The following is a 24045-nucleotide window of genomic DNA, read 5'->3' on the forward strand; positions in this document are numbered from 1 at the left end:
GCGTGGCCTCGGGAGGCGGGGAGAAGGGAGGGGCAGCCAATGGAAGGCCAGAGAAGGGAGGAGGGGGCGTGGCCGGCGGGGCGGGCAGCAGCCAATGGGGAGCGAGGGGGGCGTGGCCGGGCTTCCAGAGAGTTCGGAGACGGGCGGCGGAGCGGTGGTGAGTGCGGGGGGGGGGGGCGGCCCCCCCCGGGACCCCCATCACGTGACCTCCCCCCGGGGACCCCCCCCCCCCTGTCACGTGACCTCCCCCCCCTCCCCAGGACCCCCCCCCCAAGCTCGGGCCTGGCCCCCCCGGCCCTTTTGGGGGGGCCCTTCCGGCACCGGGACCCCCCCAAAAAAATTTTGACCCCCCCAAAAAAATTTTGGACCCCCCCAAAATATTTTGGACCCCCCCTAAATTTTTTGACTCCCCCAAAATTTTTTTGACCCCCATCTAAATTTTTTTAGGCCCCCCCCCAGTGAGCAGCCGGGGGGGCGCTGCCCTGCCCCCGTTGTTCCCCCCCCCCCAATTTTTGTCCCCCCCCCCCAAAAATTTTGGTGTCCCCCCCCCCCTTCAAAATTTGCCCCCCCCCACCCCCGGGGGTCCGTGGGGTTCCCGCGGGGGGGGCCCTCGCTGTGCCCCCCCCCCCCCCGCTGTGTCACGCCCCCTTTGTGCCCCCCCCTCACCCCTTTACCGACCCCCCCCTGACACCCCCCTGTGCCCCCCCCCACGACTGACACCTCCCCCAGACCCCCCCAAAACCCCCCAAGACCCCCCCACGTCTGACACCCCCTTCCCCCCCCACTCCCCCCCATAGCCCCCCAGACTATGACCCCCCCACGACCCCCCCCCCACTGCCACCCCCATAACCCCCCCCACCTCCCCCCCCCCTTTTCCCCCCCCCATCTCACACCCACAGGACCCTGGGGGGGGGCAGCACCCAAAGTTTCAGCCCCCCCCACACCCCCAATCCCCATACCCCCCCCCCATATTCCAACCCCCCCCCTTATGTTCCAACCCCCCCCTTTGTGTTTTTACCCCCCCCTTGTATTTTTACCCCCCCCTCTTATTCCTGCCCCCCCCATTTCCCCCCCCCCACCCCCCTTTGGTGCTTATCACCGCCCGGCACGCTGCCCACACCCTCTTATTTCGGGGGGGGGAAACTGAGGCAGAGCCTCCCCCACCCAGACGAGGAGAACGAGGACGAGCAGGGGGGCTCAGTCCGGTTGTTCTGTGCCCCCCCCATTTATTTATTTTAATTTTTTGCCCCCCCCCAGCACGGCGAGGAAGAGGATGGTGAAGGAGACGGGTTTTGGGGGGGGAAACTGAGGCAGAGCCTCCACCACTGGGACGAGGAGGATGAGAAGGAGGAGGGGGGCTCAATCTATTTGTTCTGTGCCCCCCCCATTTATTTATTTTAATTTTTTGCCCCCCCCCCGCAGCACAGCGAGGAAGAGGATGGTGAAGGAGACGGGTTTCGGGGGGGGGGGGGGAAGGGAAACTGAGGCAGAGCCTCCAGCACCCAGATGAGGACAAGGAGGGGGGCTCAGTCTGGTTGTTCTGTGCCCCCCCCATTTATTTATTTTAATTTTTTTGCCCCCCCCCAGCAGGGCGAGGAAGAGGATGGTGAAGGAGACGGGTTTCGGGGGGGGGGGGAAACTGAGGCAGAGCCTCCAGCACCGGGACGAGGAGGATGAGAAGGAGGAGGGGGGCTCAATCTATTTGTTCTGTGCCCCCCCCATTTATTTATTTTTAATTTTTTGCCCCCCCCCCCCCCCAGCACGGCGAGGAAGAGGATGGTGAAGGAGACGGGCTACTACGACCTGCTGGGGGTGCGCCCCGCCGCCAGCCTGGAGGAGATCAAGCGGGCGTACCGGCGCCTGGCGCTGCGCTACCACCCCGACAAAAACCCCAGCGAGGGCGAGCGGGTGCGTGACCCCCCCCCTGACCCCCCCCCAATCTCATATTTCCCCCTCACCCCCGTTTTTGGCCTTTTTCCCCCCCAGTTTAAGCAGATCTCGCAAGCCTACGAGGTGCTGTCGGACGCCCACAAACGGGCGCTCTACGACCGCGGAGGGGAGCGGGCGATGAAGGAGGGGGGCCTGGGGGGCCGGGGGGGCGGCGGAGGAGGAGGTTTCGGGACCCCCATGGACATCTTCGACCTCTTCTTCGGCGGGGGAGTGAGGATGAGGGGCAGGGCGGACCGCAGAGGTACGGGGTTTTGGGGGGGGTGGGGGGTTTTGGGGTGTGTGGGGTTTTGGGGGGGTGGGGGGGGAACTGGTGGGGAAGGGGTGTGGGGACCCTAAATGGGGGGTGGGGGTGGGGGGGGTGGGGACCCCAAATGGTGGCACTGGGATATGGGGTGGGGACCCTAAATATTGGCACTAGGGCACAGACCCTAAATGGTGGTAGTGGGGTGTGGGGTGGGGACCCCAAATACTGGCACTGGGGTATGGGGTGGGGACCCCAAATGGTGGCCCTGGGGTATGGGGTGGGGACCCTAAATATTAGCACTAGGGCACAGGGCACAGACCCCAAAAGGTGGCAGTGGGATATGGGGTGGGGACCCCAAATACTGGCACTGGGGTATGGGGTAGGGACCCCAAATGGTGGCACTGGGGCACAAACCCCAAATGGTGGTAGTGGGATATGGGGTGGGGACCCCAAATGTTGGCATTAGGGTACAGGGCACAGACCCTAAATGTTGGCACTGGGATATAGGGCATGGAGACCCCAAATGTTGGCACTGGGGTATGGGGTGGGGACCCCAAATATTGGCACTAGGGTACAGGGTACAGACCCCAAATGGTGGCACTGGGGTGTGGGGTGGGGACCCTAAATATTAGCACTAGGGTACAGGGCACAGACCCTAAATGTTGGCATTGGGGCATGGAGACCCCAAATGGTGGCACTTGGGTACAGGGGACAGACCCCAAGTGCTGGCATTAGGGTTCTGGGCACAGACCCCAAATTCTGGCACCAGACCCTGAGTGCTGGCACTGGGGTCCAGGGCAGGGACCCCAAATGCTGACACTGGACCCCAAGTGGTCCCACTGGGGCACAGACCCCAAGTGCTGGCACTGGGGTATGGGGCATGGAGACCCCAAATAGTGGCAGTGGGGTACAGGGCAGGGACCCCAAATACTGGTGCTTGGGTATGGGGCATGGAGACCCCAAATGGTGGCACTGGGGCATGGGGCAGGGACCCCAAGAGGTGTCACCAGGATATGGGGCAGGAAGACCCCAAATTCTGGCTCTGGGTCACAGGACAGGGACCCCAAATGGTGTCACCGGGGGCACGGGGCCGGGACCCCGAGCGCCGTCCCCATCCCCTAGAGGTGCCACCCCGGGGGGGCCGCCGCGCTCCCGTCCTCCCCTTTCCCCGTCTGCCCCTCTTCAAAGCCTCATCCCCGGGGGGGGGGCCCTGACTCAGCCCCCTCCTCCCCTGGGGGGGGCGCAGCGCTTGTAGGGCGGCCCCGACCCCGGCGGCGTGCTTGGGGCTTGGCTCACGCTTGGCGCTGAGCTGGCAGCGCTTTTAATTAGCGAGCAGGGCAATTAGCAGGGCCGGGGCACCTCCCCGCGGGTGGGGTGCTTCCCAACCACTCCCACGGTTTTTTGGGCTTTTTGTTTTTTTTTTGGGGGGGGGGGTTAATCCGTGCGCCCCCCTCCCCGCGGGTGGGGTGCTTCCAAACCGGTCCCACGTTTTTGGGGGGTTTTTTGTTTTTTTGGGGGTTTTTTGTTTTTTTGGGGTTAATCCTTAGGGTTTTTGGTTTTTTTTGGGGGGGGTTTTTTTGGTTTTTTTTTTTTGGGGTGGGGGTTAATCCGTGCGTCCCCCCCCCTCCCCGCGCAGGGAAGACGGTGGTGCACCAGCTCTCGGTGTCCCTGGAGGATTTGTACAACGGCGCCACGCGCAAGCTGTCCCTGCAGAAAAACATCATCTGTAGGAAATGCGGAGGTGAGGGGGGGGACACGGGGTGGGGGGGGACAACACGGCTGGGGGGGGGGTGGGACAACGTGGCCGGGGGGGGGACAACGCATCCGGGGTGTCCGAATCCAGCCCTGAGCTCTCCCCCCCCCCCCCCCTTTTTTTTTTCGGTGCAGGTTGTGGGGTGCGGGAGGGGGCGCAGCGGCGCTGCCCCAAGTGCCACGGCTCGGGGATGGAGGTGCGCATCCACCAGTTGGCTCCCAGTATGATCCAGCAGATCCAGACCGTCTGCTCCCAGTGCCAGGGGCAGGGCGAGTGGATCCGGCCCCGCGACTGCTGCCTCACCTGCAACGGCCGCAAGGTCGTGAGGGAGAAGAAAATCCTCAGCGTGCACCTGGACAAAGGTGGGGCCGGGGGGGGGGGAAAAAAAAAAAGAAAAAAAAAAAAAGGGGGAAAAAAGGGGGGGTGGGGGGCGCCCCCCGAGCTCTCCTGAGCGCCTCGAGCTCCCCACGCCCCCCGAGCTGTCTCCATGCCCCCCCGAGCTCCCTCTGCAGCCCCCCGAGGTCTCCGTGCGCCCCCCCCAGCTCTCCCCACGCCCCCTGAGCTCTTTTCCCTGCGCCCCCCCAGCTCTCCATGCGCCCCCAAGCTCTCTTCCTGCAGCCCACAAGCTCTCCAAGCTCTCTCCCTGTGCCCCCCAACCTCTCCCCCCTGCCCCCCCCCGAGCACCCCTGCCCCCTGAGCTCACCCTGCACCCCCCCCCCAAGGTCTCCATAACCCCCCGAACTCTCCCTGTGCGCCCCCCAAGCTCCCCCCGTGCCCCCCACACTCTCCCCGTGCCCCCCAAGGTCTCCAAGCTCTCTCCACGCCCCCCAAGCTCCCCCTGCCCCCCCCAAGTTCTCCACGCTCCCTGAGCTCCCTGCAACCCCTGACCTCTCCCTGTGCCCCCCTGAGCTCTCCCCGCGCCCCCCAATCTCCCGTGTGCCCCCCAACCTCTCCCCCACACCCCCTGACCTCTCCCCCTGCTCCCCCCAAGCTCCCCACATCCTCCAAATTCTCTCCCTGTGGTCCCCCCAAACTCTCTCCCTGCACCCCCAAGCTCCTGTGTGCCCCCCAACCTCTCCCCACACCCCCTGACTTCTCCCTCTGCCCCCCCCAAGCTCCCCACATCCCCCAAACCCTCTCCCTGCTCCCCCTGCGCCCCCCGACCTCTCCCCCTACCCCCCCAAGCTTTCCCCCTGGAGCTCTCCCACCCCCCTTGACCTCTCCCTTCTCCCCCCTCACCCCCCCAGGCATGAAGGACGGGCAGAAAATCACCTTCCACGAGGAAGGCGACCAAGTTCCCGGTTGGAACCGGGGGACATCATCATCGTCCCTGGATCAGAAGGAGCACCCGATTTTTCGGCGCAGCGGCGACGATTTGATCGTGCGGAGAGAAATCAGCCTGGCCGACGCGCTCTGCGGCTGCCGCCAGGTCATCCGCACCCTGGACAACAGGACCCTGCTGGTGGCCTCGCAGGCCAGGTGGGGACGGGGACACCTCGGTCCCCATCCTGCCCTCAACGGGGTCCCGGAGAGCTCCCGGGGCTGTGGGGTTGTCCCGTGACCCCCTCCCCGGTGTTTGGGATGGGGTGGTGATGGTGGTGTCTCTTCTCAGGTGACGTTATCCGGCCCGGGGACATGAAGTGTGTCCCCAACGAGGGGATGCCCGTCTACAGGAGCCCCTTCCAGAAGGGGAAGCTCATCCTCAAGTTTGAGGTGAGGGGCTGGGGGCGCACGGGAGGAGGTAGCTCCGTGCCCAAATCCCCGTGCCCCAATCCTTGAACCCAAATCCCCGTCTGCCACAATCCTCGTGCCCAAATCCCCGTGTGCACAATCACCATGTGCCCACCCTATTCCCAAATCCTCATGCCCAAATCCCTGTGTGCCCACCCTGTGCCCAAATCCCTGCACACCCCAAATCCTTCTGTGCCCACCTGCGCCCCAAATCCCTGTGCCCCAATCCCTGTGTGCCCATCCCATGCCCAAATCCCTGTGTGCCCCAATCCCTGTGCGTCCACCCCGTACCCAAATCTCTGTGCCCTAATCCTCGTGCCCCAAATCCCTGTGTGCCCACCCCATACCCCAGTCCCCGTGTGCCCCAAATCCCTGTGTGCCCAAATCCCCGTGCTCCAACCCTTGTGCCCAAATCCCTGCATGCCCACCTGTGCCCAAATCCCCATGCCCAAACCCCTGTGTGCCCCACCCTGTGCCCAAATTCCTGCACACCTACCCCATGCCCAAATCCCCGTGCACCCCAATCCCTGTGTGCCCACCCTGTGCCCTAATCCTCGTGCCCACCCCATACCCCAATCCCTGTGTGCCCAAATCCATGTGCCTACATCCCAGTGCACCCCAATCCCTGTGTGCACCCTGCGCCCCAATCCCCGTGCACCCACCCTGGCCCAAATCCCTGTGTGCCCAAACCCTGTGGCCCCACCCTGTGCCCGAATCCCCATGCCCAAACCCCCTGTGCGCACCCAAATCCCTGTGCACCCCACCCCATACCCCAATCCCCGTGTGCCCACCCCGTGCCCCAATCCTCGTGCACCCTAAATCCCTGTGTGCCCCCAATGCCTGTGCCCCAAATCCCCAAGTGCCCACCCCATACCCCAATCCCTGTGTGCCCCAATCCTTGTATGCCTCCAACCCCCGTGCCCCACCCTGTGCCCAAATCCCTGTGCACCCACCCAGTGCCCAAATCCCGTACCCTAACCCCTTCTCCCTTCTACCCCCCCGCCAGGTGAAGTTCCCGACCCCCGGCTGGCTCCCCGGATCGCCTGCGGCAGCTGCAGGCCCTTTTCCCCCCAGGAGGAGGTGATGGCCACGGAGGACACGGAGGAAGTGGAGCTCAGCGATTAGCGGCGCACCCGGGGTCCGGCCGCCGACCCTACAGGCAGGGTCCTCCCGCGGGGACGACCTGGAGGACGGCTCCCGGCAGCACGTCCAGATCCCGAACCTCCTGGCCTGAACGGATGGGGGGGTTCCACAGACTCCCCCTTCACCCCCCCTGGGTTTTGGGTGGGGGGGGTGAACATAATGAGTTCGTCCCCGTTATGGGGTCGGTGTTGTGGGGAAAAGACTGAGAAAACAAGGCACCTTTGAGGGATTTATACATAGGTCGCCTTCCCGCAGCGCCTTGTGCCCCCCCCAAACACCCTGAGAAGGCCACCCCCTTGGGACTGATGGGAAGAGAGAACACCCCAACCTCACCCCCGCCTGCCTCAGTTCCCACCCGCAGCCCCTGTGGGCCGGGTGGTTCCCCGTGCCGCCGCGAGAGGATTTGGGGAGGAGAGGGCCCGGGACCCCCCTGCCCTCTGCCCCGCTTGAGTCGCCCCTCCCCCAAATCGGCCCCCAGTGCCCCGCTGCCCCCCACCCACCCCCGGGGGGCCTCGCTTTGCCCGTTTCTTTCCTTGCTGGAGCTGGGTCTGGCCGGGGGGGGCTTTTCTCTTTTTCTCTTTGTGTAGATGAGGGCGGGGGGGGGGTTGGGGGGGGGGAAGCCCATCCTTTAATTTATTTTTAGAAGAATTTAACCTTTTCCTTTTTTTTCTTCGGGGGGGGTGAGAAAAGCGGGAAAGGGTTTGGGGGTGGGGGGGGACACTTTGTACATCACATAAAAGCAAACCCGAATTAAGCATCGCCTTCAAGCCCCCCTCCCCCACCCCCCCCCTTTGATGTGCGGGACCATTGCCTCAGTTTCCCCAGACCTTGCTCACTGAGGAGGGGCCCCGGGGGGTCCACTCTGCCTCGACCCCCAACATCAGCCCTTGAAGCCGCACGTGCCCTGTCATTACGGACCGCAGACAGGAAACTGAGGCACAGCCCTGGGGGGTGCCGGGGGGGGGCCTGAGCCTCTTTTCACTCTGCCCCCACCCAAATCCCCCCCACGAACCCTGCGGAGCCTGGTGTCGCCCCCATGCCCCGGAGGCGGGGCTGCGGCATGGAGGGAGCAGGAAGATAACCCCGGAGCTGGCGCCTCCCACAGGCACCAGGGAGCCGCCCGCCCGCAGCACCGTGTCCCGACTGACCCAAAAGGGGCACCGGAGTGAGGGACACCCCCCGACCCGAGCAGCCTGGCACGGGTGATGACCCCAAGGGAGGGATCCCAAAGACCCCAAATAAGGGACCCCAATGACCCTAAGGAAGGGATCCCAGTGTCCCCAAGGGGACCCATTGACCCCAAGGAGGGGCCCCATGATCTTAATGAAGGAACCCTGGGGACCCCAAATAAGGGATCCTGGGGACCCCAGTGACCCTAAGGGAGGGGACTTTGGTGACCCTGAAGAAGGGGAACCCGGTGACCCTAAGAAGGGACCGTGGTGACCCCGAGGAAGGGAACCTTGGTGACCCTAAGAGGGATCACAGTGACCCTAAAGAAGGGGACCCCAGTGACCCTAAGGAGGGGGACCCTGGTGACCCCAATGAGGGATCCCAGAGACCCCAAGTAATAGGACCCCAGTGACCCTAAAGGGAGCCCTGGGTGGCCCCAAAGAGATCCTAGTGACCCCGAGGGGACCCTGGTGGCCCCAAGAGGTTGCAGTGACCCCAATAAGGGACACCGTGACCCCGAGGAAAGAGGACCCCGATAGACCCTAAAGGGACACGATGACCCCAGTGAAGAGGATCCTCAGGACCCAGTGACCCTAAGGGGGACCCCGCTGACTCTAAGGAAGGGGACCCCAGTGACCCTAAGGGGGGACTTTGGTGACCCTAAAGAGGACCCCGGTGACCCTGAGGTAGGGGGACCTTGGTGACCCCAAGAGAGGGATCCCAGTGACCCCAAATAAGGGATCCCAGTAACCCTAAGAAGGGACCCCAGTGGCTCTAAGGGACCCCGGTGACCCTAAGGAAGAGATCCCAATGACCCTAAGGAAGGGACACGTATGACCCCAAGGAAGGGAGTCCCACTGACCCTAAGGAAAGAGACCCAGTGACCCCTGAATAAGGGGGTCCAATGACCCAAGAGGACCCCGGTGACCCCGAGGAAGGAACCTTGGTGACCCCAAATAAGGTGACCCGGTGACCCCAAGGAGGCCCCGGTGACCCCAAAGGAACCCGGTGACCCCATGGGAGGGGCCCCACCCGGGAGGTGCCCCCGCGGGGCAGGGCCGTGCTGTGCCGGGCGCTGACTAGATGGGCACAGCCCCGAGTACACCCCCCCCAGCACACCCCAAAAATCCCCTGCGTGGGGGGGGGCGGTGGCGCGGAGCTTCCGCGGCAAACCCGGGGACCCCGATTTTTTTTTTGGGGGGGGCGTTCCCCTTAGCTGCTCCGCCCCCAGCCGAGGATGCTCTGGGTGGGGGTTGGAGGGAGGGTTGGGGCTGGACTGCCCCTCCTCTCCCCATAGATCTTGCCCCCCACCCCCCCCCAAAAAAAGAACTTTAAAGCCCCTGCACCCCAAGCCACAGCTCACAAAGCCCCCCATTTCCAGGCCCACGAGAGAGGACACAAAACCCAGACCCCAGAAATGGCTCGACCCCTGCCCCCAGGAATGGAAGGTGGGCACCCCAGCTCCATGGGACCCCCCCGCCCCCGCCCCCAGAGCTACGAGCCCCCCCCAAACCAGCGCACATCCTTCCCTCGACCCCCCAGCCCCCCAGAGATTCAGCCCCCCAACCCCCCCAAACCCAGACTCACTCCCCCAAGCCACCCCCACTACAGGAGGCTGGCAGGAGGCGACCCGCATCCAGGCAGCCGTAGAGAGAGATGGGAAAGAGGATCCCGGTTTATAGAGCGGAGGCGGTGGTTTTCATTCAGCTACTGCACAAGAAGTCTGTAGACAAACAAATAAGTTAAAAAAGAAAAATAGTATTATTTTTTTTTTTTTTAAGAGCCCCGCCTGGCCGCTGCCACCTGGTCCCGGATGTTGGGGGGGTCTCTGAGGGGGCTGAGGACGCCTTCCAGGGCTGGATTTTGAGCCTGCCCCCCACCCTCCTCTCCCCCCCCAGCCTCCCCCTCCTCTTCCTCACCCCGTGAGTCAGGCCCCCTTTTTTTGTCACCCCAAAGGCAGCCCCATCTCGCCCCAGAAAATGGCTGCTCTTTGCCCCGGCGCGGCCCCCTCAGGACAACGTGGCTGCATCCCAGTCCTATGGGGGGAGAGAGAGCACCCAATTGCCCCCCAAAAATGCCCCCAAGAAGGTCCCCGGCCCAGCCCCATCCCCCCTCCTCGTTTCTCCCAAAAAGGGTCAGAGAAGCCCTCGCAGCACCCCCTGCACGTCGTCGGGGGTCCGCGAGGCCCTCTGCCCCCCTTGCTGCAGAGCCCCCACAGACTGCCCACAGCCCCCCATCACGAGATACCCACCACGCAATTAACCCCCTGCATCATTAGGATCAACGGCCCAGCAGCACCCATGGGTCCCTTCCCCCTGTGGGCAGGAACCCCCCGATTGGGGTTGAGCCCCCCCGGATTAGGGTCCCACATGGGGACCGGGGTTCCCCCCCCCCGGATTCAGGTCCCCATCCCGTTGCCCACGCGGCAGCGCCCCCGGCACCGCCCTGGCCCCCGGCCCCTTGCGCAAGGCCATGGGATGGGTGCGGGGGACACGAAAGGAGAGAGAGATACAAAGCAAAGAGGGAGGTGGGGACGGATTTATTTGAAAAATACAGAGAAAGAGACGAAGAAGGTCCCGGAGTCAGAGAAGAGCACAAGAGAGAGAAGACTCGTTTTCATCACTTTTTTAGATAAAAATATCACAAATAAATATGGAGGGGCACATGGAGGGGGGCACGCGAAAACTGAAACTGAACCAGAACTAGTAAAAACTACAGTTTGAGCGCTCTGCATGGCTGCTAATTAACCCCCCCAAAAAAAAAAAGCTGTAAGGAGGAGCACAGGGGATCAAGCGGCCTGGGGGGGGCGGGGCGGGCTGTGGGCAGGGTTGAGGGGCTTTTTTTGAGGTCACTACGGACATCAACTATAGTGCAGACGACGTCGTCAGCGGTCATGGTCTGTAAAAAGAGGAGGGTTCGGTCCCAAACCCATAGTGCCCCCCACCCCCCAAAGTTTTAAAAGTGCCCCCCCCCCAGCCCCAAAATGCCCCCCCCCCTCACCAGGGTATGAGCTCCCCGTCGTTGGTGAGCTCCCAGGACCAGGCAGTTTTTGGGGCCGTCGCCCCTTGGCACCCGCTGCTCGCACACCCAGGCTTCGCCTCGCCCTCCCACTTGGCCAGGCTCTGCAAGGACGGGGGGGTCCAAAAAAATCAGGGGCCCAAAATGATAGGGGGTGCCAAAATAATGAGAGGGGCCCAAAAATTAAGGAGGGGGCCCAAAATTGCAAGAGGCCACCAAAAATAATAAAAAGGGCACCCGAGCATCTTGCGCATTGGCCACGATCAGGACACAGTGACCAGCAGGATCCCAGGGCTCTTGTTTTCAGATTGGCAAGATCAGGTTCAGATGTGCCCAGCACCTTCAGGGGCCAGAGCCGTCCACCATCTGTCTCCTCAGAGTCCTGGCCCACCCTGACTGATCTCAGTGGTCCACGGAGTGAAGATGCGGTCGAAGCTCTCCCCGTCCTGGCGGATCTCCGCCGCCGCTTCGAGGCCGCCGCCGCCGATCTCGCGGCGTCACATTGACCCCCTCTCGGCCCAGAGGGCCTCAAAGAAGGCCCCAAAAAAAGGCGCCGAAAAACAAGAAAACAGACCAAAAAAGACCCCATTCCCCTCGCAGCCCCGGGCCCCGACCTCTCATCCCCCTCTCCGTGACCGCGCAGGAGGTTCCGTCCCCCCCCCCCCCATAGTACCCCCCCCCACGAGAGCCTCATTTAAAGCCCCCCCCCTCCATTCCCAGATGGCTCCGGCTCAATTGGTTCCGGATCGAGGGCGCCGAGGTCCGCACAGCCCCCCCCCCGGCGGTCAGGGCTCGGTGCCAGAGCCCGTCGGGTTTGGAGCACGTGGCAAGAGAGGACGCGTGGCTGTGCCCCCTGCTTGGTGCTGGGCCAACTCAGCAATGTTTTTTTTTTTTTTTTTGTCTGAGAGAATATAAGCCCCCCGACACGTGTGGCCTCAGTTACCTGCTGAGGAGGCAGGGGGTGCGTGGGGCAGGTGCAGGAGTGACACTAGGGACAGAGCCCCTGCCCCAGTAGATCCCCCCAAAAAAAAACTTTTTTCAGCTCGAGGGGTCCTGTGCCTTGTGCCGCCCCAGCCCCCAAATAAAAGCCACACTCGGCTTTGTCCTCGCTCCCCGAGGGGCTCATCCATGCGCTGCCTGGCCCGGGCGCCGAGGGCCCCTTTCCAGCGGCTTGAGGCATTGTTGCTCAGCGGCCCCCAGCAGAAGGCGCCTGGTCTCAGGACCCCCCAAAAAACCACGACCCCCACCCAAAAGAGGTCACTGTGGATGTGAGGGGCACAGGTGGGTCCACACGAGCGGGGCAAAACCTCCCTGGGGGGCTGCTCCTCACTGCCCCCCTCGCAGTGATGCTGAGCTTCACACACAACCAAACCTTGCCCTGAGGCAGAAAGAGGGACAAAAGAGAAAAATGACCCAAAATTACCCAAAATTAAAAGGGGGGGGGGCTGCATCCCCAAAAAAGAAAGATGGAAGCGGTGGGGGGGGGGGGGGGGAGGGCCCAGACCCCCCAAAAAAGAAGATAGATGGAAGGGATGGAGTTCAGCTGGCAGTTGGTTCCTGGGTTTGCCCCCGGTCCCAAGAGCCTCACAGGATCAAGAGGAAGAAAGGAGGGAGTGAAACCCAAGAAAATACTAATTTGGCCCAAGAATTGGTACAGATCCCTGACCTGGAAAATATGGCTGGGGCGGAGGGGGCAGGGGTGGGAGAGATAAGAAGAGGGAGGGCCGGAGGGGCACGAGAGGGGCGCCGTGAGAGAGAGGGCTGGGACCCCCCTTCCACAAACCTTCGGACCCCTAGGTGCCCAATCAAGAGCTCCGTGGTCTGGAGGAAGAAGAAAGAAGCTGTAGAGAGGAGAGACAGTGAGAGAGTTGGGGTGTTGGCACTTCCCCCCGTTTTTGGGGTACTTGTCGTTGCGGGGGGGGGGGGCTGGCAGAGGGGTACCCAGGTGGGGTTTAGAGATCACACTGCGGGGGGGGAATGAGGTAGGAAGGAGCCTTAGGAGGGGGTAGTGGGCGGGGTTCGATTTTTTTTGGGGGAGATGGCGGGGCGCTCGCCAGCGCTTTCGCACTCCTCGAAGTTTTCGGAGCTTTTCATCTTCCAGTTCCCGGAGATTCGGCATCACAGCGAGAGGACACGGGAAGGTGGGGGGGGGGGGCGGCAGTGGCGGCGGGGGGGGGGGGACACAAAAAGAGGGAGAGATGGGAGGGAGGGACAATGGGAGGGAGGGGACCGGCGCCGGCTGCTCCGCTCCGCGCTCCCGGGGCCGGCCCCGCGCCGCCGTTTTATGGCCGGGAGGAGGGGCCGGGAAGGGGGGGGGGGGCTGGGAGGGAGGGGGCTGGGAGGGAGGGGGCCTCCCGCTCCCGCCCCCGCCCCCGCTCCCGGCCCCGCTGCCGAAGCCGCTCCGCCTCGACCCCCCCCCCCCCCCCGGCGCCCGAGGGGGAGACGTTCCCGGAGCCACCGACCCCCCCCCCGGGGGGGCGCCGTCTCCCCGATCCCCCCACCACCCTGAAGTGCCCCCACCCGAATTGTCCGCCCCCCCGAACTGTCCCCGTCTCCCCAATTTGCCCACAGCCCCCAAACTGTCTGCGCCCCCAAATTGTCCTCGACCCCCGAACTGCCCCCATCACCCCAAAGCTCCCCAACCCCCCCAAACTGCCCCATCTCCCCAAATTTCCCAAATCCTCCCAAATTGCCCCCATCCTCCCAAACTGCCCCATTTCCCCCAATCTGCGCCCCCCATCACCCCGAAACGGCCCCCACCCCCCCAAATTCTGCCCCAATCCCCCAAATAGCCCCCATGTCCCCCAAAGCTCCCACCCCCCCTAAACTGCCCCATATTCCCGAATTTCCCAAATCTCCCCCAAACTGCCCCAAGTCCCCCAAACTGCCCCCATCTCCCCCAAAGTTCCCTTCAGCCCCCAAACTGCCCCAAACCCCCCAAATTTCCCCACCCCCATTAATATGCCGCATCCCCAAAATGCCCCCCCCCACTGCCACACCCCCAAACCTCCAGCGCCCCCCAAAACCTCCGCATCCCCCGAACACCAGGGACACAGATCCTGGCCTGTCCAGGAGCCCCAGCTGTGCCCCCAGGACCCCCGTCCCACTCCGGAAATTGGTTTTGGTTTGGGGGCGGAGGAGGACACAGATGACTGTGGACCCGGATTAGGGCCCCGAGGGTCGGGCACAGGGGTGAAGGGGACGGATCCTTTTGGAGTGTTTGCGGTGGGATCAGGAATAAGGATCAGATGAGGTAGATTCGGGGTCAGATGGGTGCGTATTAGGGTGAGAATAGGGCTGTTTTGGGGTAAATACAGGATGTGTAGGGAAATGCGGGCTGGGTTGGGAAATTTCGGCTATTTTAGGGTAGAATGAGGAATATCAGGTAGACAGGGGTGTGTCAGGTGAATTTCGGCTATTTCAGGTGAATTTGAGTATATCAGGTAAATTCGGGCTGTGTGGGGCAAATAGGGCTGTTTGGGGTGAATTGGGTCTGGGGTGGATGGGGGTCTGGGGTGGATAGGGGTCTGGGGATCAATTGGGGTCTGGGGTGGATAGGGATGTGTAGGGTGGATGGGGGTCTGGGGTGAATTCGGGTTGTTTGGGGTGGATTGGGCTGTTTGGGTGAATTTGGGCTGTAGGGGTAGAATGGGCTGTTTGGGTGAATCGGGTGTGTGGGGTGGATGCCGGCCATGACCCCGTCCCCTGGACGCCACAGCCCGAACCGAGCCCATGAGGCGGCCCCACAATGGAAGGCGCAGAATGGCTGCACCATTTTGGGGTGGAAATGTGAGATTTTGAGAGTTCAGAGAGGCAAACCTGGCCACGGCCCCACTGCTGCTTCCGAGCCCCCGGCTTGGGAAGTTTGGGGTGTGTGTGTGTGGGGGGGTGACAAAAACCCCTGCCAGCCCCCCCCCCCCGAGCCGTTTTGGGGTCTCGGGGGGATTTGGGGGTTGGGGGGGGAGCCGGTGGTGGGGAGCCCCCCGCCCCGCAGGCATGGTGAGCAGCTGAAGTCCCCTGTCTTTGGGGGAAAAGAGAAAATGCCGCATTTCCCAGAGAAACCGGCTGCGGGGCCGTGCAGAGGGGGCCGGCGTGCGTGTGGGGGTCCTCGGGAGGGAGCAAACCCCGTTTCTTAAACCCAATTCCAGTCCCCGCAGGCCGGGGCCGTGCGGGGCGGAACCCCCCACATCTGGCAGGAATCGACAAAATCCCACAAAGAGCAAAAATCCCGAGCGCTGCCCCCCAGGACCCCAGGACCCCCACTCCTGGGGTGAAGAGCCCTGACCCTTTCAGCCCCCGACCCAGCACGGCCCCCACAGGGTTGCGCCTGGAGCAATCGGCCTTGTGGGGCCTGTTCCAGCTCAGCACCCATGGGACCGTCCCCGTCCCCCCCCCATGTCCCCCTCTCCCATGACACAAAAATCTCCCCTGGCCCAGAGCTGCCCCCGTGCCCCCAATCCAGGGTCTCCTGGTCTCATTTCCCGGCCTTTGAGCTGGTTTAGCCCTGGTGCTTCCAAACCCCAGCCCCACAACCCCCCCACCCATTTCTCCTGCGGCAGAAATCCACCGTTTAACCCCAAAAGAGAAGGGCCTCGTGGTGCCCACCAGGGGGGGCCCTGAACCCCCCCCCCCCTCGGTGCCTTCGCATTTGGGGTCCTCTGACCGCCCCGAAGCTTTTTAACGAGCTTTGTTCTTAATGACCTTTTTTTAAAAAATGAGCTTTTTAAAAAATAAGCTTTTTTAAACAAAAATTATTTTTTTAAAAAACAAGCTTTTTGTTTATTTTGTAGTTTTTTCACCAGGCCCACCCTCTGCAGGCTCGGAGTGCCTGGGACGACCCCCGCGCCCCCACCCATGGGGTCCAAGCAGGGAGATTAGAAGCCCCCCCCCCAAAAAAAAAAAAGCCAAAAATGTGAAAATGTGACAAAATTTCCCCCCGCCACATAGCCCCGCAGAGCCGACTGACGGGGCCTGTTGGTTTTGGCTCCCGGCCTCCTCCGAGAGGTCGGGGCTGGGGGGAGGCAGAAGGGATTCGGGAGGGGGGCGGGGTGCTGCCTGCCAGGCTGGGGGGGGGGTTGAGGCCATGCAGGGAAGGGTTTGGGGGTCCTGGGGGGGTCGGGGATGGTTTGTGGGTGGCAGAGCCCCCCGTGCCAAAAAATCGGTTTGGCATGGGGTGAAGAAGCACCTATACCACGAGCCCTGCGGGGGCACGAAATTATGGGTTGGGGGGGGGGTCGGGGAGCGGCCCCGGGGCGCTGGAAGGAGCTTTGAGGTCCTGGGGGAGGGCAGATTCCTCAGGGGGCCCCCAGCCTGCAGACCCCCTCCGGTCATTTTCAGCAGAAGTGCCCCCCCCCCCCCCCCGCCGCGGCCCCCTTCCCCCCCGGGTCCCGAAGAGCTCGTTGATCGCCGATTGATCAGGGCTCGTTAAGCAGCTCCTTTAATCAGCATCCGCAGCACAAACCGCCCGCTTTTCAAAGCAGCTCCCCCTGGGGGGCACATTCAGGTGGGAGTACCCCCCTTGATTAATTTGAGGCATCAGGGACACCACGACCCCATCCTCAGGACGGATGGGGGGGGCGCGCGCCCACAGCGCCTTTTTTTCTTTTTAATTTTATTTTCTTTTTTAATTTTATTTATTTTTTTTATTTATTTTCTTTTTTTATTAAAAAAATATCTTAATTTATTTTCATTTTTTTCCTTTATTTCTTAATCCCGCAGCTTTCGGGGCCAGGCTCGAGGTCATTGTCAAAGCCCTGGCGGGGGGGGCCCAGGGGGGAGCTTCATGGGAGCACCTGCAGCCCCACCCTTTATAGCTGCACAGAGCAAGGCCCTCACCCCCTAAAATTCCCCCCCCCAAAACCAGGCACACCCCACTGTTTTCAGGTCCTGGGGGGGGCTCTGACAGCCCCGAGCTGCCCCCCCCAAGAAAGCACAGGGCTGGGCACGGCTCTCCCCTCACCGTGGGTCTTAAGGCACCAGGGGGTGGGGCACAGGCTTCATCTTCATCATCTTCATCCTCGGGGTCCTCACGGCCCCCCGGGGGTCTCAGGCCCCCCCCCCCGGGGGTGTCAGGCCCCCCCCCGGGGGCTGCTGCTGCTCCACTCGGCCTCCACCAGCCTGTGAGGCTGGGTGGGTCCGGGCGTCCTCCACCGAGCAGTGGCCACTGCTCCCACCTGCAGAGAGGGGACACGGGGGTTGGTGGCCCCCCCCCCCAGGAGCATGGGAGGAGGGATTTGGGGTCCCCAGGTCAGGAATGGCGAGAAATGACAAAAGCTCTGGCCCCGGACCCAAAGAACCTGCCCCTAGACCCTAAAGAAGCCCCAGGCTTTGACCCCCAGACCCCAAAGAAGCCCCCAAGCACCCCCCCCCAAAGAAGACAAAGAAACCCCCCAAGCTCCCCAACCGCCCCAAGAACCCCCCAGGACCCCCGAAGAAGCCCCCCAGGACCCCAAAAAGTCCCACCCAGGAACACCCAAAGAACCCTCCCAGAGCCCTTCTCAGCCCCCAAAGAACCCTGCAGAGCCCAGCCCCCAAAGAACTGCCCTCAGCCCCCAAAGAACCCCCAGAGACCCCCCAAAACCCAGCCCCCAAAAAAACAGCCCCAACAAACCCCTCAGAGCCCCCAAAGACCCCCTCAGCCCCCAAAGACCCCCCAAACCCCCCAGCCCCCAACCCCACCCAGGGTCCCCCAACCCCCAAAACCCTCAGAAGGGGCAGAAGGGGCCAGAGAGGGGCACAGAGAAGGCAGGAGGTGGAGACCTGGATGTCGCGCTGCAGCAGGGCCTTGGCCAGGCGCTTGAGGACAGCAGGATGGCCCCGGGGGCGCCGGCCGGCGCACGTTGAGGGCCATGCGAGGTGTCGCGGGTCGGCGCCGAGCGTGAGCGCAGCGCCCGCAGGTGGTTGTGCAGCGCGTGGCCCACCACCACCTTGCCCCGCAGCAGCTTCACGATATGTGGGGGGGGGATGAAAATGAAGAGGTTGTGAGGCAGCCCCACAACGCCTCAGTGTCATGGGTCGTGCTGAGCCCCCCAGAGCATGGCACAGTCCGAAAATGGCCCCAATCTGCCCCCCCCGGCAGTATGTCACCACGGCTGCCCCCTATAACCCCCCCCCCCCCAGCTGCCCTACAAGCACCACAAATCCCCCCCAAACCCCCCCAGCATCCCCCCAAACACCCCCAACTCCCCCAGCAGCCTCCTAACCCCCCTCCAAATCTCCCGAACCACCCCAAAATCCCCTCCAAACACCACAACCCCCCCTAAGACCCCCCCAGCAGCCCTCCAAGCCCCTCAAAGCCTCCCAGGAACCGCCCAAACACCCCCCAAACCCCCCAACATCCCTTCTAACACCCCAAACTTCCCCTAAAGCCCCCCAGCATCCCCCAAACACCCCAACTCCCCCAGCAGTAGCTCTTTAACACCCCAAACTCCCCCTAACACGCCCAACATCCCCCTAAGCCCCCCAAAAACACCGCAACACCCACCCAGAATTCTTCCAAATCCCCCAAAGACCCCCAGCATCCTCCCAAAAACCTCCAACTCCCAGCATCCTTCTAAACCCCCATTACCCCTATCAAAACCCCCAAATCTCCCCCAAAGCCCCCCAAACCTCCCCAAACCTCCGTCAAAACCCCCAAACCTCCCCCAGCATTCCCCCAAACGCCCCCAACTGCCCCAGCAGCCCCCTCCAACCCTCCCAGCATCCCTTCTACCACCCCAAACCTCCCCCAACCCCCCAAAACACCACCAACCCCCCACCCAAAACCCTCCAAACCCCCCTAGACCACCCCCAGCATCCCCCAAACACCCCCAACTCCCCCAGCAGCCCCCCAAACCTCCCCTGAGCCCCCCAAACCCCCACAACAGCCACACAAGTTCTTCCAAATCCCCCAAACTCCCCCAGCATCCTCCCGAACCTCCAACTCCCCCCAGCATCCTTCTAAACCCCCAGCCCCCCTCAAACCTCCCCCAAAATACCCCCAAACCTAATAGAAACCCCCGAACCTCCCCCAGCATTCCCCCGAACGCCCAGAACTCCCCACCAGCACCCCTCGAACCCCCCAACCTCCCCGAACCCCCAAAATCCCCCCCAACCCCCCCCAGCACCCCTCAAACCCCCCCAAACCCCCCCAAACACCACCAACCCCCCTCCACATCCCTCCAAACCCCCCAAACCTCCCCAGCATTCCCCCCAAACACCCCTAACTCCCCCCCAGCACCCCCTCAAACCCCCTAGAACCTTCCAGAAACACCCCAAACCTCTTCTCCCCAAACCCTGCAAAACCCCCCCAACCCCCCCCCAGCAGCTCACCTTCCTGCCAGGGCCTTATTGAAGGGACCAACATTGACCATAGTACCTCCTGATGCCGCTCCAGCGGGTCGATCCACCACGGGCTGCAGGGCCGCACGTAGCGGTCGTCAAGGACGTCGCCCTCGTAGCTCACGATGCTGCAGCGGGCCGAGGAACTGAGCCCGGGCCCCGTGCCCACCCGTCTGCAGTCAATCGCCACCAGCTTGGAAGAAGGGCCAGAGCCAAGGGAACGATTTCGAAGAGGGTCCCGAGGGCCTTAGAGAGCGCCCAAGAGATTTAGAGAGCGGCTGAGAGTCTTTAGAGGGAGGATCCAGAGGGCTTGAGGGCCCCTGAAGATTTGGGGAGGAAGTCCAGGAGTATTTAAAGAGACCCAGAGCCCTGGAGGGGGGCCCTGAGCTTAGGGAGGGGTCCAGAGTATTTGGAGGGGGGCCCAGAGCCCTTGAGGAGAGCCCCAGAGACCTAAGAGCCAGGAGGGCCTAGAGGGGCCCCCCAGCGCCTTTGGGGGGGTCCCCGGCATCCTCAGGCCCCCCCCCCAGAGCCTTTAAGCCCTTTCAGCCGGCCCCACTCTGCCTCGCCCCCTCCTGAGGCAGCCACCACCATTTTGTGCCTCCCCCTCCCGCCGCCCCCGGCCCTCCCCGGCCGCCCCCCGCCGCCGGCCCCGTTTTTTCTTCTCTTCTTCGGCTTGCGGCGGGCGTTCGGGGGCAGCTGCTTCTTCCTCAGCGCCCCGAGCCGCTCCAGGAGCCGCCGGCGCCGGACGAAGCTGGGTGCCGCCGGTTGGCGGCGGGGGAGGACGCAGAAGCTGGCCGGAGCGAAGAGCTGACGTTGAGGATGAGGCTCCGACATGGCAGCCAGAAGCAGAAATGGCCAGAGCAAATGATACAGGGGAGAGAGTTGGCCTCACAGAGGCTGCGCATGCGCGGCCGGAAGCCGGAAGGGAGTGGAGAGAGGGAGCGCATCGCAGCTAGGCCGCAGAGCAAGCTATGGTACAGGAGGGGAGAGAGGGAGGTTGGGAGCGGCCGGTGACGTCAGGCAGGGCGGTGACGTCATCGTGCTGGTGAGAGAGGTTGGAGCGTGGCGTCACAGAGATAGGCTGGAGAGCTGCAGCTGGGCAACATCCAGCAGGGCTGTCTGATGTGGTGAGATCACACTGTGGTCTAGTGGCCCAGAGAGTGATGTCACAGCCCAGGAAGTGACGTCACATTCCTGGTGTGACGTCATATCCCAGGAGGGTGACGTCACACCCAGAGTGACGTCACAGCCCAGAAAATAATGTCACATCCTGGTGTGACGTCATATCCCAGGAAGTGACGTCACGCCCCCAGAGGGTGACGTCACAGCCCAGGAAGTGACGTAGTATCCTGGTGTGACGTCACAGCCCAGGAGGTGACGTCACACCCCCCCCATGATGTCACCCCCCCAGGGTGACGTCAGACCCCAGCAGGCGATGTCGCAGCCAGGAAGTGACGTCACGCCCCCCGGCATGATGTCAGAGGCAGGAAGTGACGTCACAGCCCCGGAGATGACGTCACGCCCGCCCCCCGCCCTGCAGCGGGAGCAGCGCCGCGCGGCCGACATCGTGCGGCTCCTGGGCATGTACCACCCGCTGCTGGACGCCTGCTTCATCGTGAGGAACGGCCCCGAACCCCACCCCGAAACTAGCCCCAAACCTGACCCCGACCCCAACCCTGACCCGACCCCGGCCCCAGCCCCAATCCCGATCCAGTCCCTAATTATGACCCTAATTAGGACCTCAACCCCAACCCTAACCTGACCCCAAACCTGACCCCGACCCCAACCTGACCCCGACCCAGACCCACCCCGACCCTGAACCTGACCCTAACCACGGCCCCAGCCCCAATCCCAATCCAGACCCTAATTATAACCCTAATTAGGACCTCAACCCCAACCCTTGCCTAACCCTACCTCCGATGCCAACCCTAACCCTAAGCTAACTCCAGCCCCAAAAATGACCCTAATTAGGACCCCAACCCTAACGCTAACCCTAACCCCGACCCTAAATAGGAACCCCAACCCCAGCTGTACCCTAGCCCTACTGATGACGCCAATCCCAACCCTAAATATGACCCTAATTAGGACCCCAACCCTAAACCTATCTATGACTCTAACCCTAATTATGACCCTAATTAAGACCGCAACCCCAACCTAACACTACCTGTGACCCCAACCTTCACCCTAACCCTAATTAGGACCCTAACTCCAACCCTTATTAGGACCCCAACCCCAACCATAACCTTAATTATGATCCCAATTAGGACCCCAAACCCAACCTCAACCCTGGTCTTCACCCTGATTCGAGCCCAACCCTAACTGTAACCCCAACCCCAACCCTGATTCGAGCCCTAATTAGGACCCCAACCCTAACTATGACCCTAACCCCGAGCCTAATTCAGCCCGACCCCCACCGCCCACCCCGACCCCAACCCCAATTAGGACCCCAACCCTAACCCCAACCCCGACCCTAATTCGAGCCCCAACCCTGACCCCAACCCTGATCTGACCCCAATTTTCAGACCCCAACCCTAATTCCGACCCTAATTAGGACCCCAACACCAACCCCAACCCTAACCCCAACCCCAACCATGCCCGCAACCCTAATCATGACCCAAATTAGGACCCCAGCCCTAACCCTTATTCAGACCCCAACCGCAACCCTAATTATCACCCTAATGAGCTCCCAACCCCGACCCCATCCCAATTACCACCCTAATTAGGACCCCACCCCAATTACCCCGCTAATCCTCCCCCGTTTCCCCCAGGACTTACTCTCCCGGGGCTCTGCGCTCAGCTCCCGGCCTGGCAGGAGAGGCGCTGACGACGACCCCCCCGGCAGCTGGCGGCCGCCCCCTGCTGGGGGCTGGGGGGGCCGGGAGGGGGTCCCGGGGGGTCCCGGGCGGGGGCCTGGCCCCTGTCCCTCCTGGCCTTCGTCGCCGCCGCCCGCGCCCTGGCTTTCCCGGGGGTCTCCCGCAGGCCCCGCGCCCCTGCCGGCCCCGCCTGCACCCGCTGCTGCGCCGCCACGTCAAGGCCAAGAAGCAGCACGACGAGATCCGCGCCTCGGCAAGATGAGGCCCCCCACGGCACCCCAAAACGCCCCATAACACCCGTAACGCCCTGTGGCCCATAACACCCCATCACCCCATATCACCCCATGTCCCCCATGTACCCCATAACACCCTGATCACCACGTGCCCCCTCATCACCCCATGTCCCTCGTGTCCCCCATAACACCCTGACCACCATAACACCCAAGGTTCACCCCACAAAGCCCAGTGCCCCATGTCCTCCTGTGAGGCCCCGGTCACCCCATGCCCCCCCACGTCACCCCGTAACACCCTGTGTCACCCCCATGCCCCCCATGTCACCCCACGACACCCCGGGTCACCCCATGCCACCCCATGACACTCCGTGGCACCTGCCCCATGTCACCCCACGACACCCCATGTCACCCCATGACCCCCACGTCACCCCGTGTCCCCCCAACCCCCAGATCCACGCCACCCACGTCATCTTGTCCCCACCCATGTCCCCCCGCCCATATCAACCCGTAACCCCCTTGTCACCCCCCAACCCCCCAATCTGCCACCAGTCCCGGTGCCGTGCCCCCTGTCCCCCAGGTGCTGGGCCACGAGCTGAGCGAGGCCACCGGCTGCGACCGCGTGGTGGACGTGGGCTCAGGACAGGTGCAAGAGCTGCGGGCTGGACGGGGGGGCACGGGAACACTTGTGCCCCCCAAACCCCACCGGCCACCTCCCCGTGTCCTTATGTCCCCCCCCCTTGTCCCCTGTCCCCCAGGGCCACCTCTCGCGCTTCCTGGCCTTCGGCCTCGGCCTCTACGTAGCCGCCGTGGAGGGCGACGGGCGCCTGGCGGCGCTGGCCGAGCGCTTCGACCGCGAGCTGCTGGAGCTGGCCAAAGCGGGCGCGGGGCGCGGGGGGGGGTCTCTCCCCACCCCCCCCCGGCACCCTAAAAGCGCCCCGAAATCCCGGACCCCGGGCTCCCCCCCAAAAAAAAACCCCGCTCCCCTCTGGCCGCGGTGCCCCGCGGCACGTGGCCGGCCGCTTGGATCCGGGGCGCCCGGGGAGGAATTTTTGTTGCCCCCCACCCCCGGGCAGGGCCCCCCCGTTAGGAATCCGCTGCGGGAGCCCGGGGGGGGGCAGCGGGTGCTGCTGACGGGGCTGCACGCCTGCGGGGACCTGAGCGTGGCCCTGCTGCGCCACTTCGCCCGCAGCCCCCACGTGGCCGCCGTCACCTCGGCCGCCTGCTGCTACATGAAGCTGTCCACGAGGCCACAGCCCCAAAATCCGGTTCCCAGCCCCAAAATCCCGCTCCCCTGCCCAAAATCCGGTTCCCAGCCCCAAAATCCCGTTCCCAGCCCCAAAATCCCGCTCCCCTGCCCCAAAATCTGGGTTCTCAGCCCCAAAATCCTGGTCCCCTGCCAATCGGGCAAAAAACAAAATATAGATACAAAAAATGCAGCGAAACCTTAAATAAAGATGCAAAAAATGGCGAAAACCAGAATCTAGATGCAAAAAACATGGTGAAACCCTAAATCTAGATGCAAAAAAGCAGTGAAACCTTGAATACAGATGCAAAAACTACAGCAAAACCCTAAATCTAGATGCAAAAAGAGGGTAAAAGGGGGGGGAAATGGGGGCTTGGCTCCCCCAGCGTGGCGGGGAGACGCCCAAAAAGCTCCACAGCTGCAAAAAA

General features: G+C 63.1%; 2 protein-coding genes across 2 annotated transcripts; both read left to right on the top strand.

The window, feature by feature from the left end:
- Positions 1–55: 55 nt before the first annotated feature.
- Positions 56–6912, top strand: LOC139999472 (dnaJ homolog subfamily A member 1-like). The gene is given in 12 exon segments (XM_072027849.1): positions 56–157; positions 1761–1908; positions 1987–2191; positions 3831–3935; positions 4082–4309; positions 5195–5446; positions 5560–5660; positions 6685–6713; positions 6715–6747; positions 6749–6798; positions 6801–6841; positions 6844–6912. Coding segments are annotated over 11 exon segments (1245 nt in total). The 5' UTR covers positions 56–157; positions 1761–1776.
- Positions 6913–20666: 13754 nt separating this feature from the next.
- Positions 20667–23822, top strand: METTL25B (methyltransferase like 25B). Its single transcript, XM_072027850.1, is given in 6 exon segments — positions 20667–21018; positions 21880–21925; positions 22211–22311; positions 22314–22388; positions 22952–23017; positions 23130–23822. Coding segments are annotated over 6 exon segments (1278 nt in total). The 5' UTR covers positions 20667–20721.
- The last annotated feature ends 223 nt before the right edge of the window (positions 23823–24045 follow it).

The sequence above is a fragment of the Anas platyrhynchos genome, chromosome 26 (genome assembly GCF_047663525.1).
Source record: "Anas platyrhynchos isolate ZD024472 breed Pekin duck chromosome 26, IASCAAS_PekinDuck_T2T, whole genome shotgun sequence".
In the NCBI taxonomy this organism is placed as follows: Eukaryota; Metazoa; Chordata; class Aves; order Anseriformes; family Anatidae; genus Anas; species Anas platyrhynchos.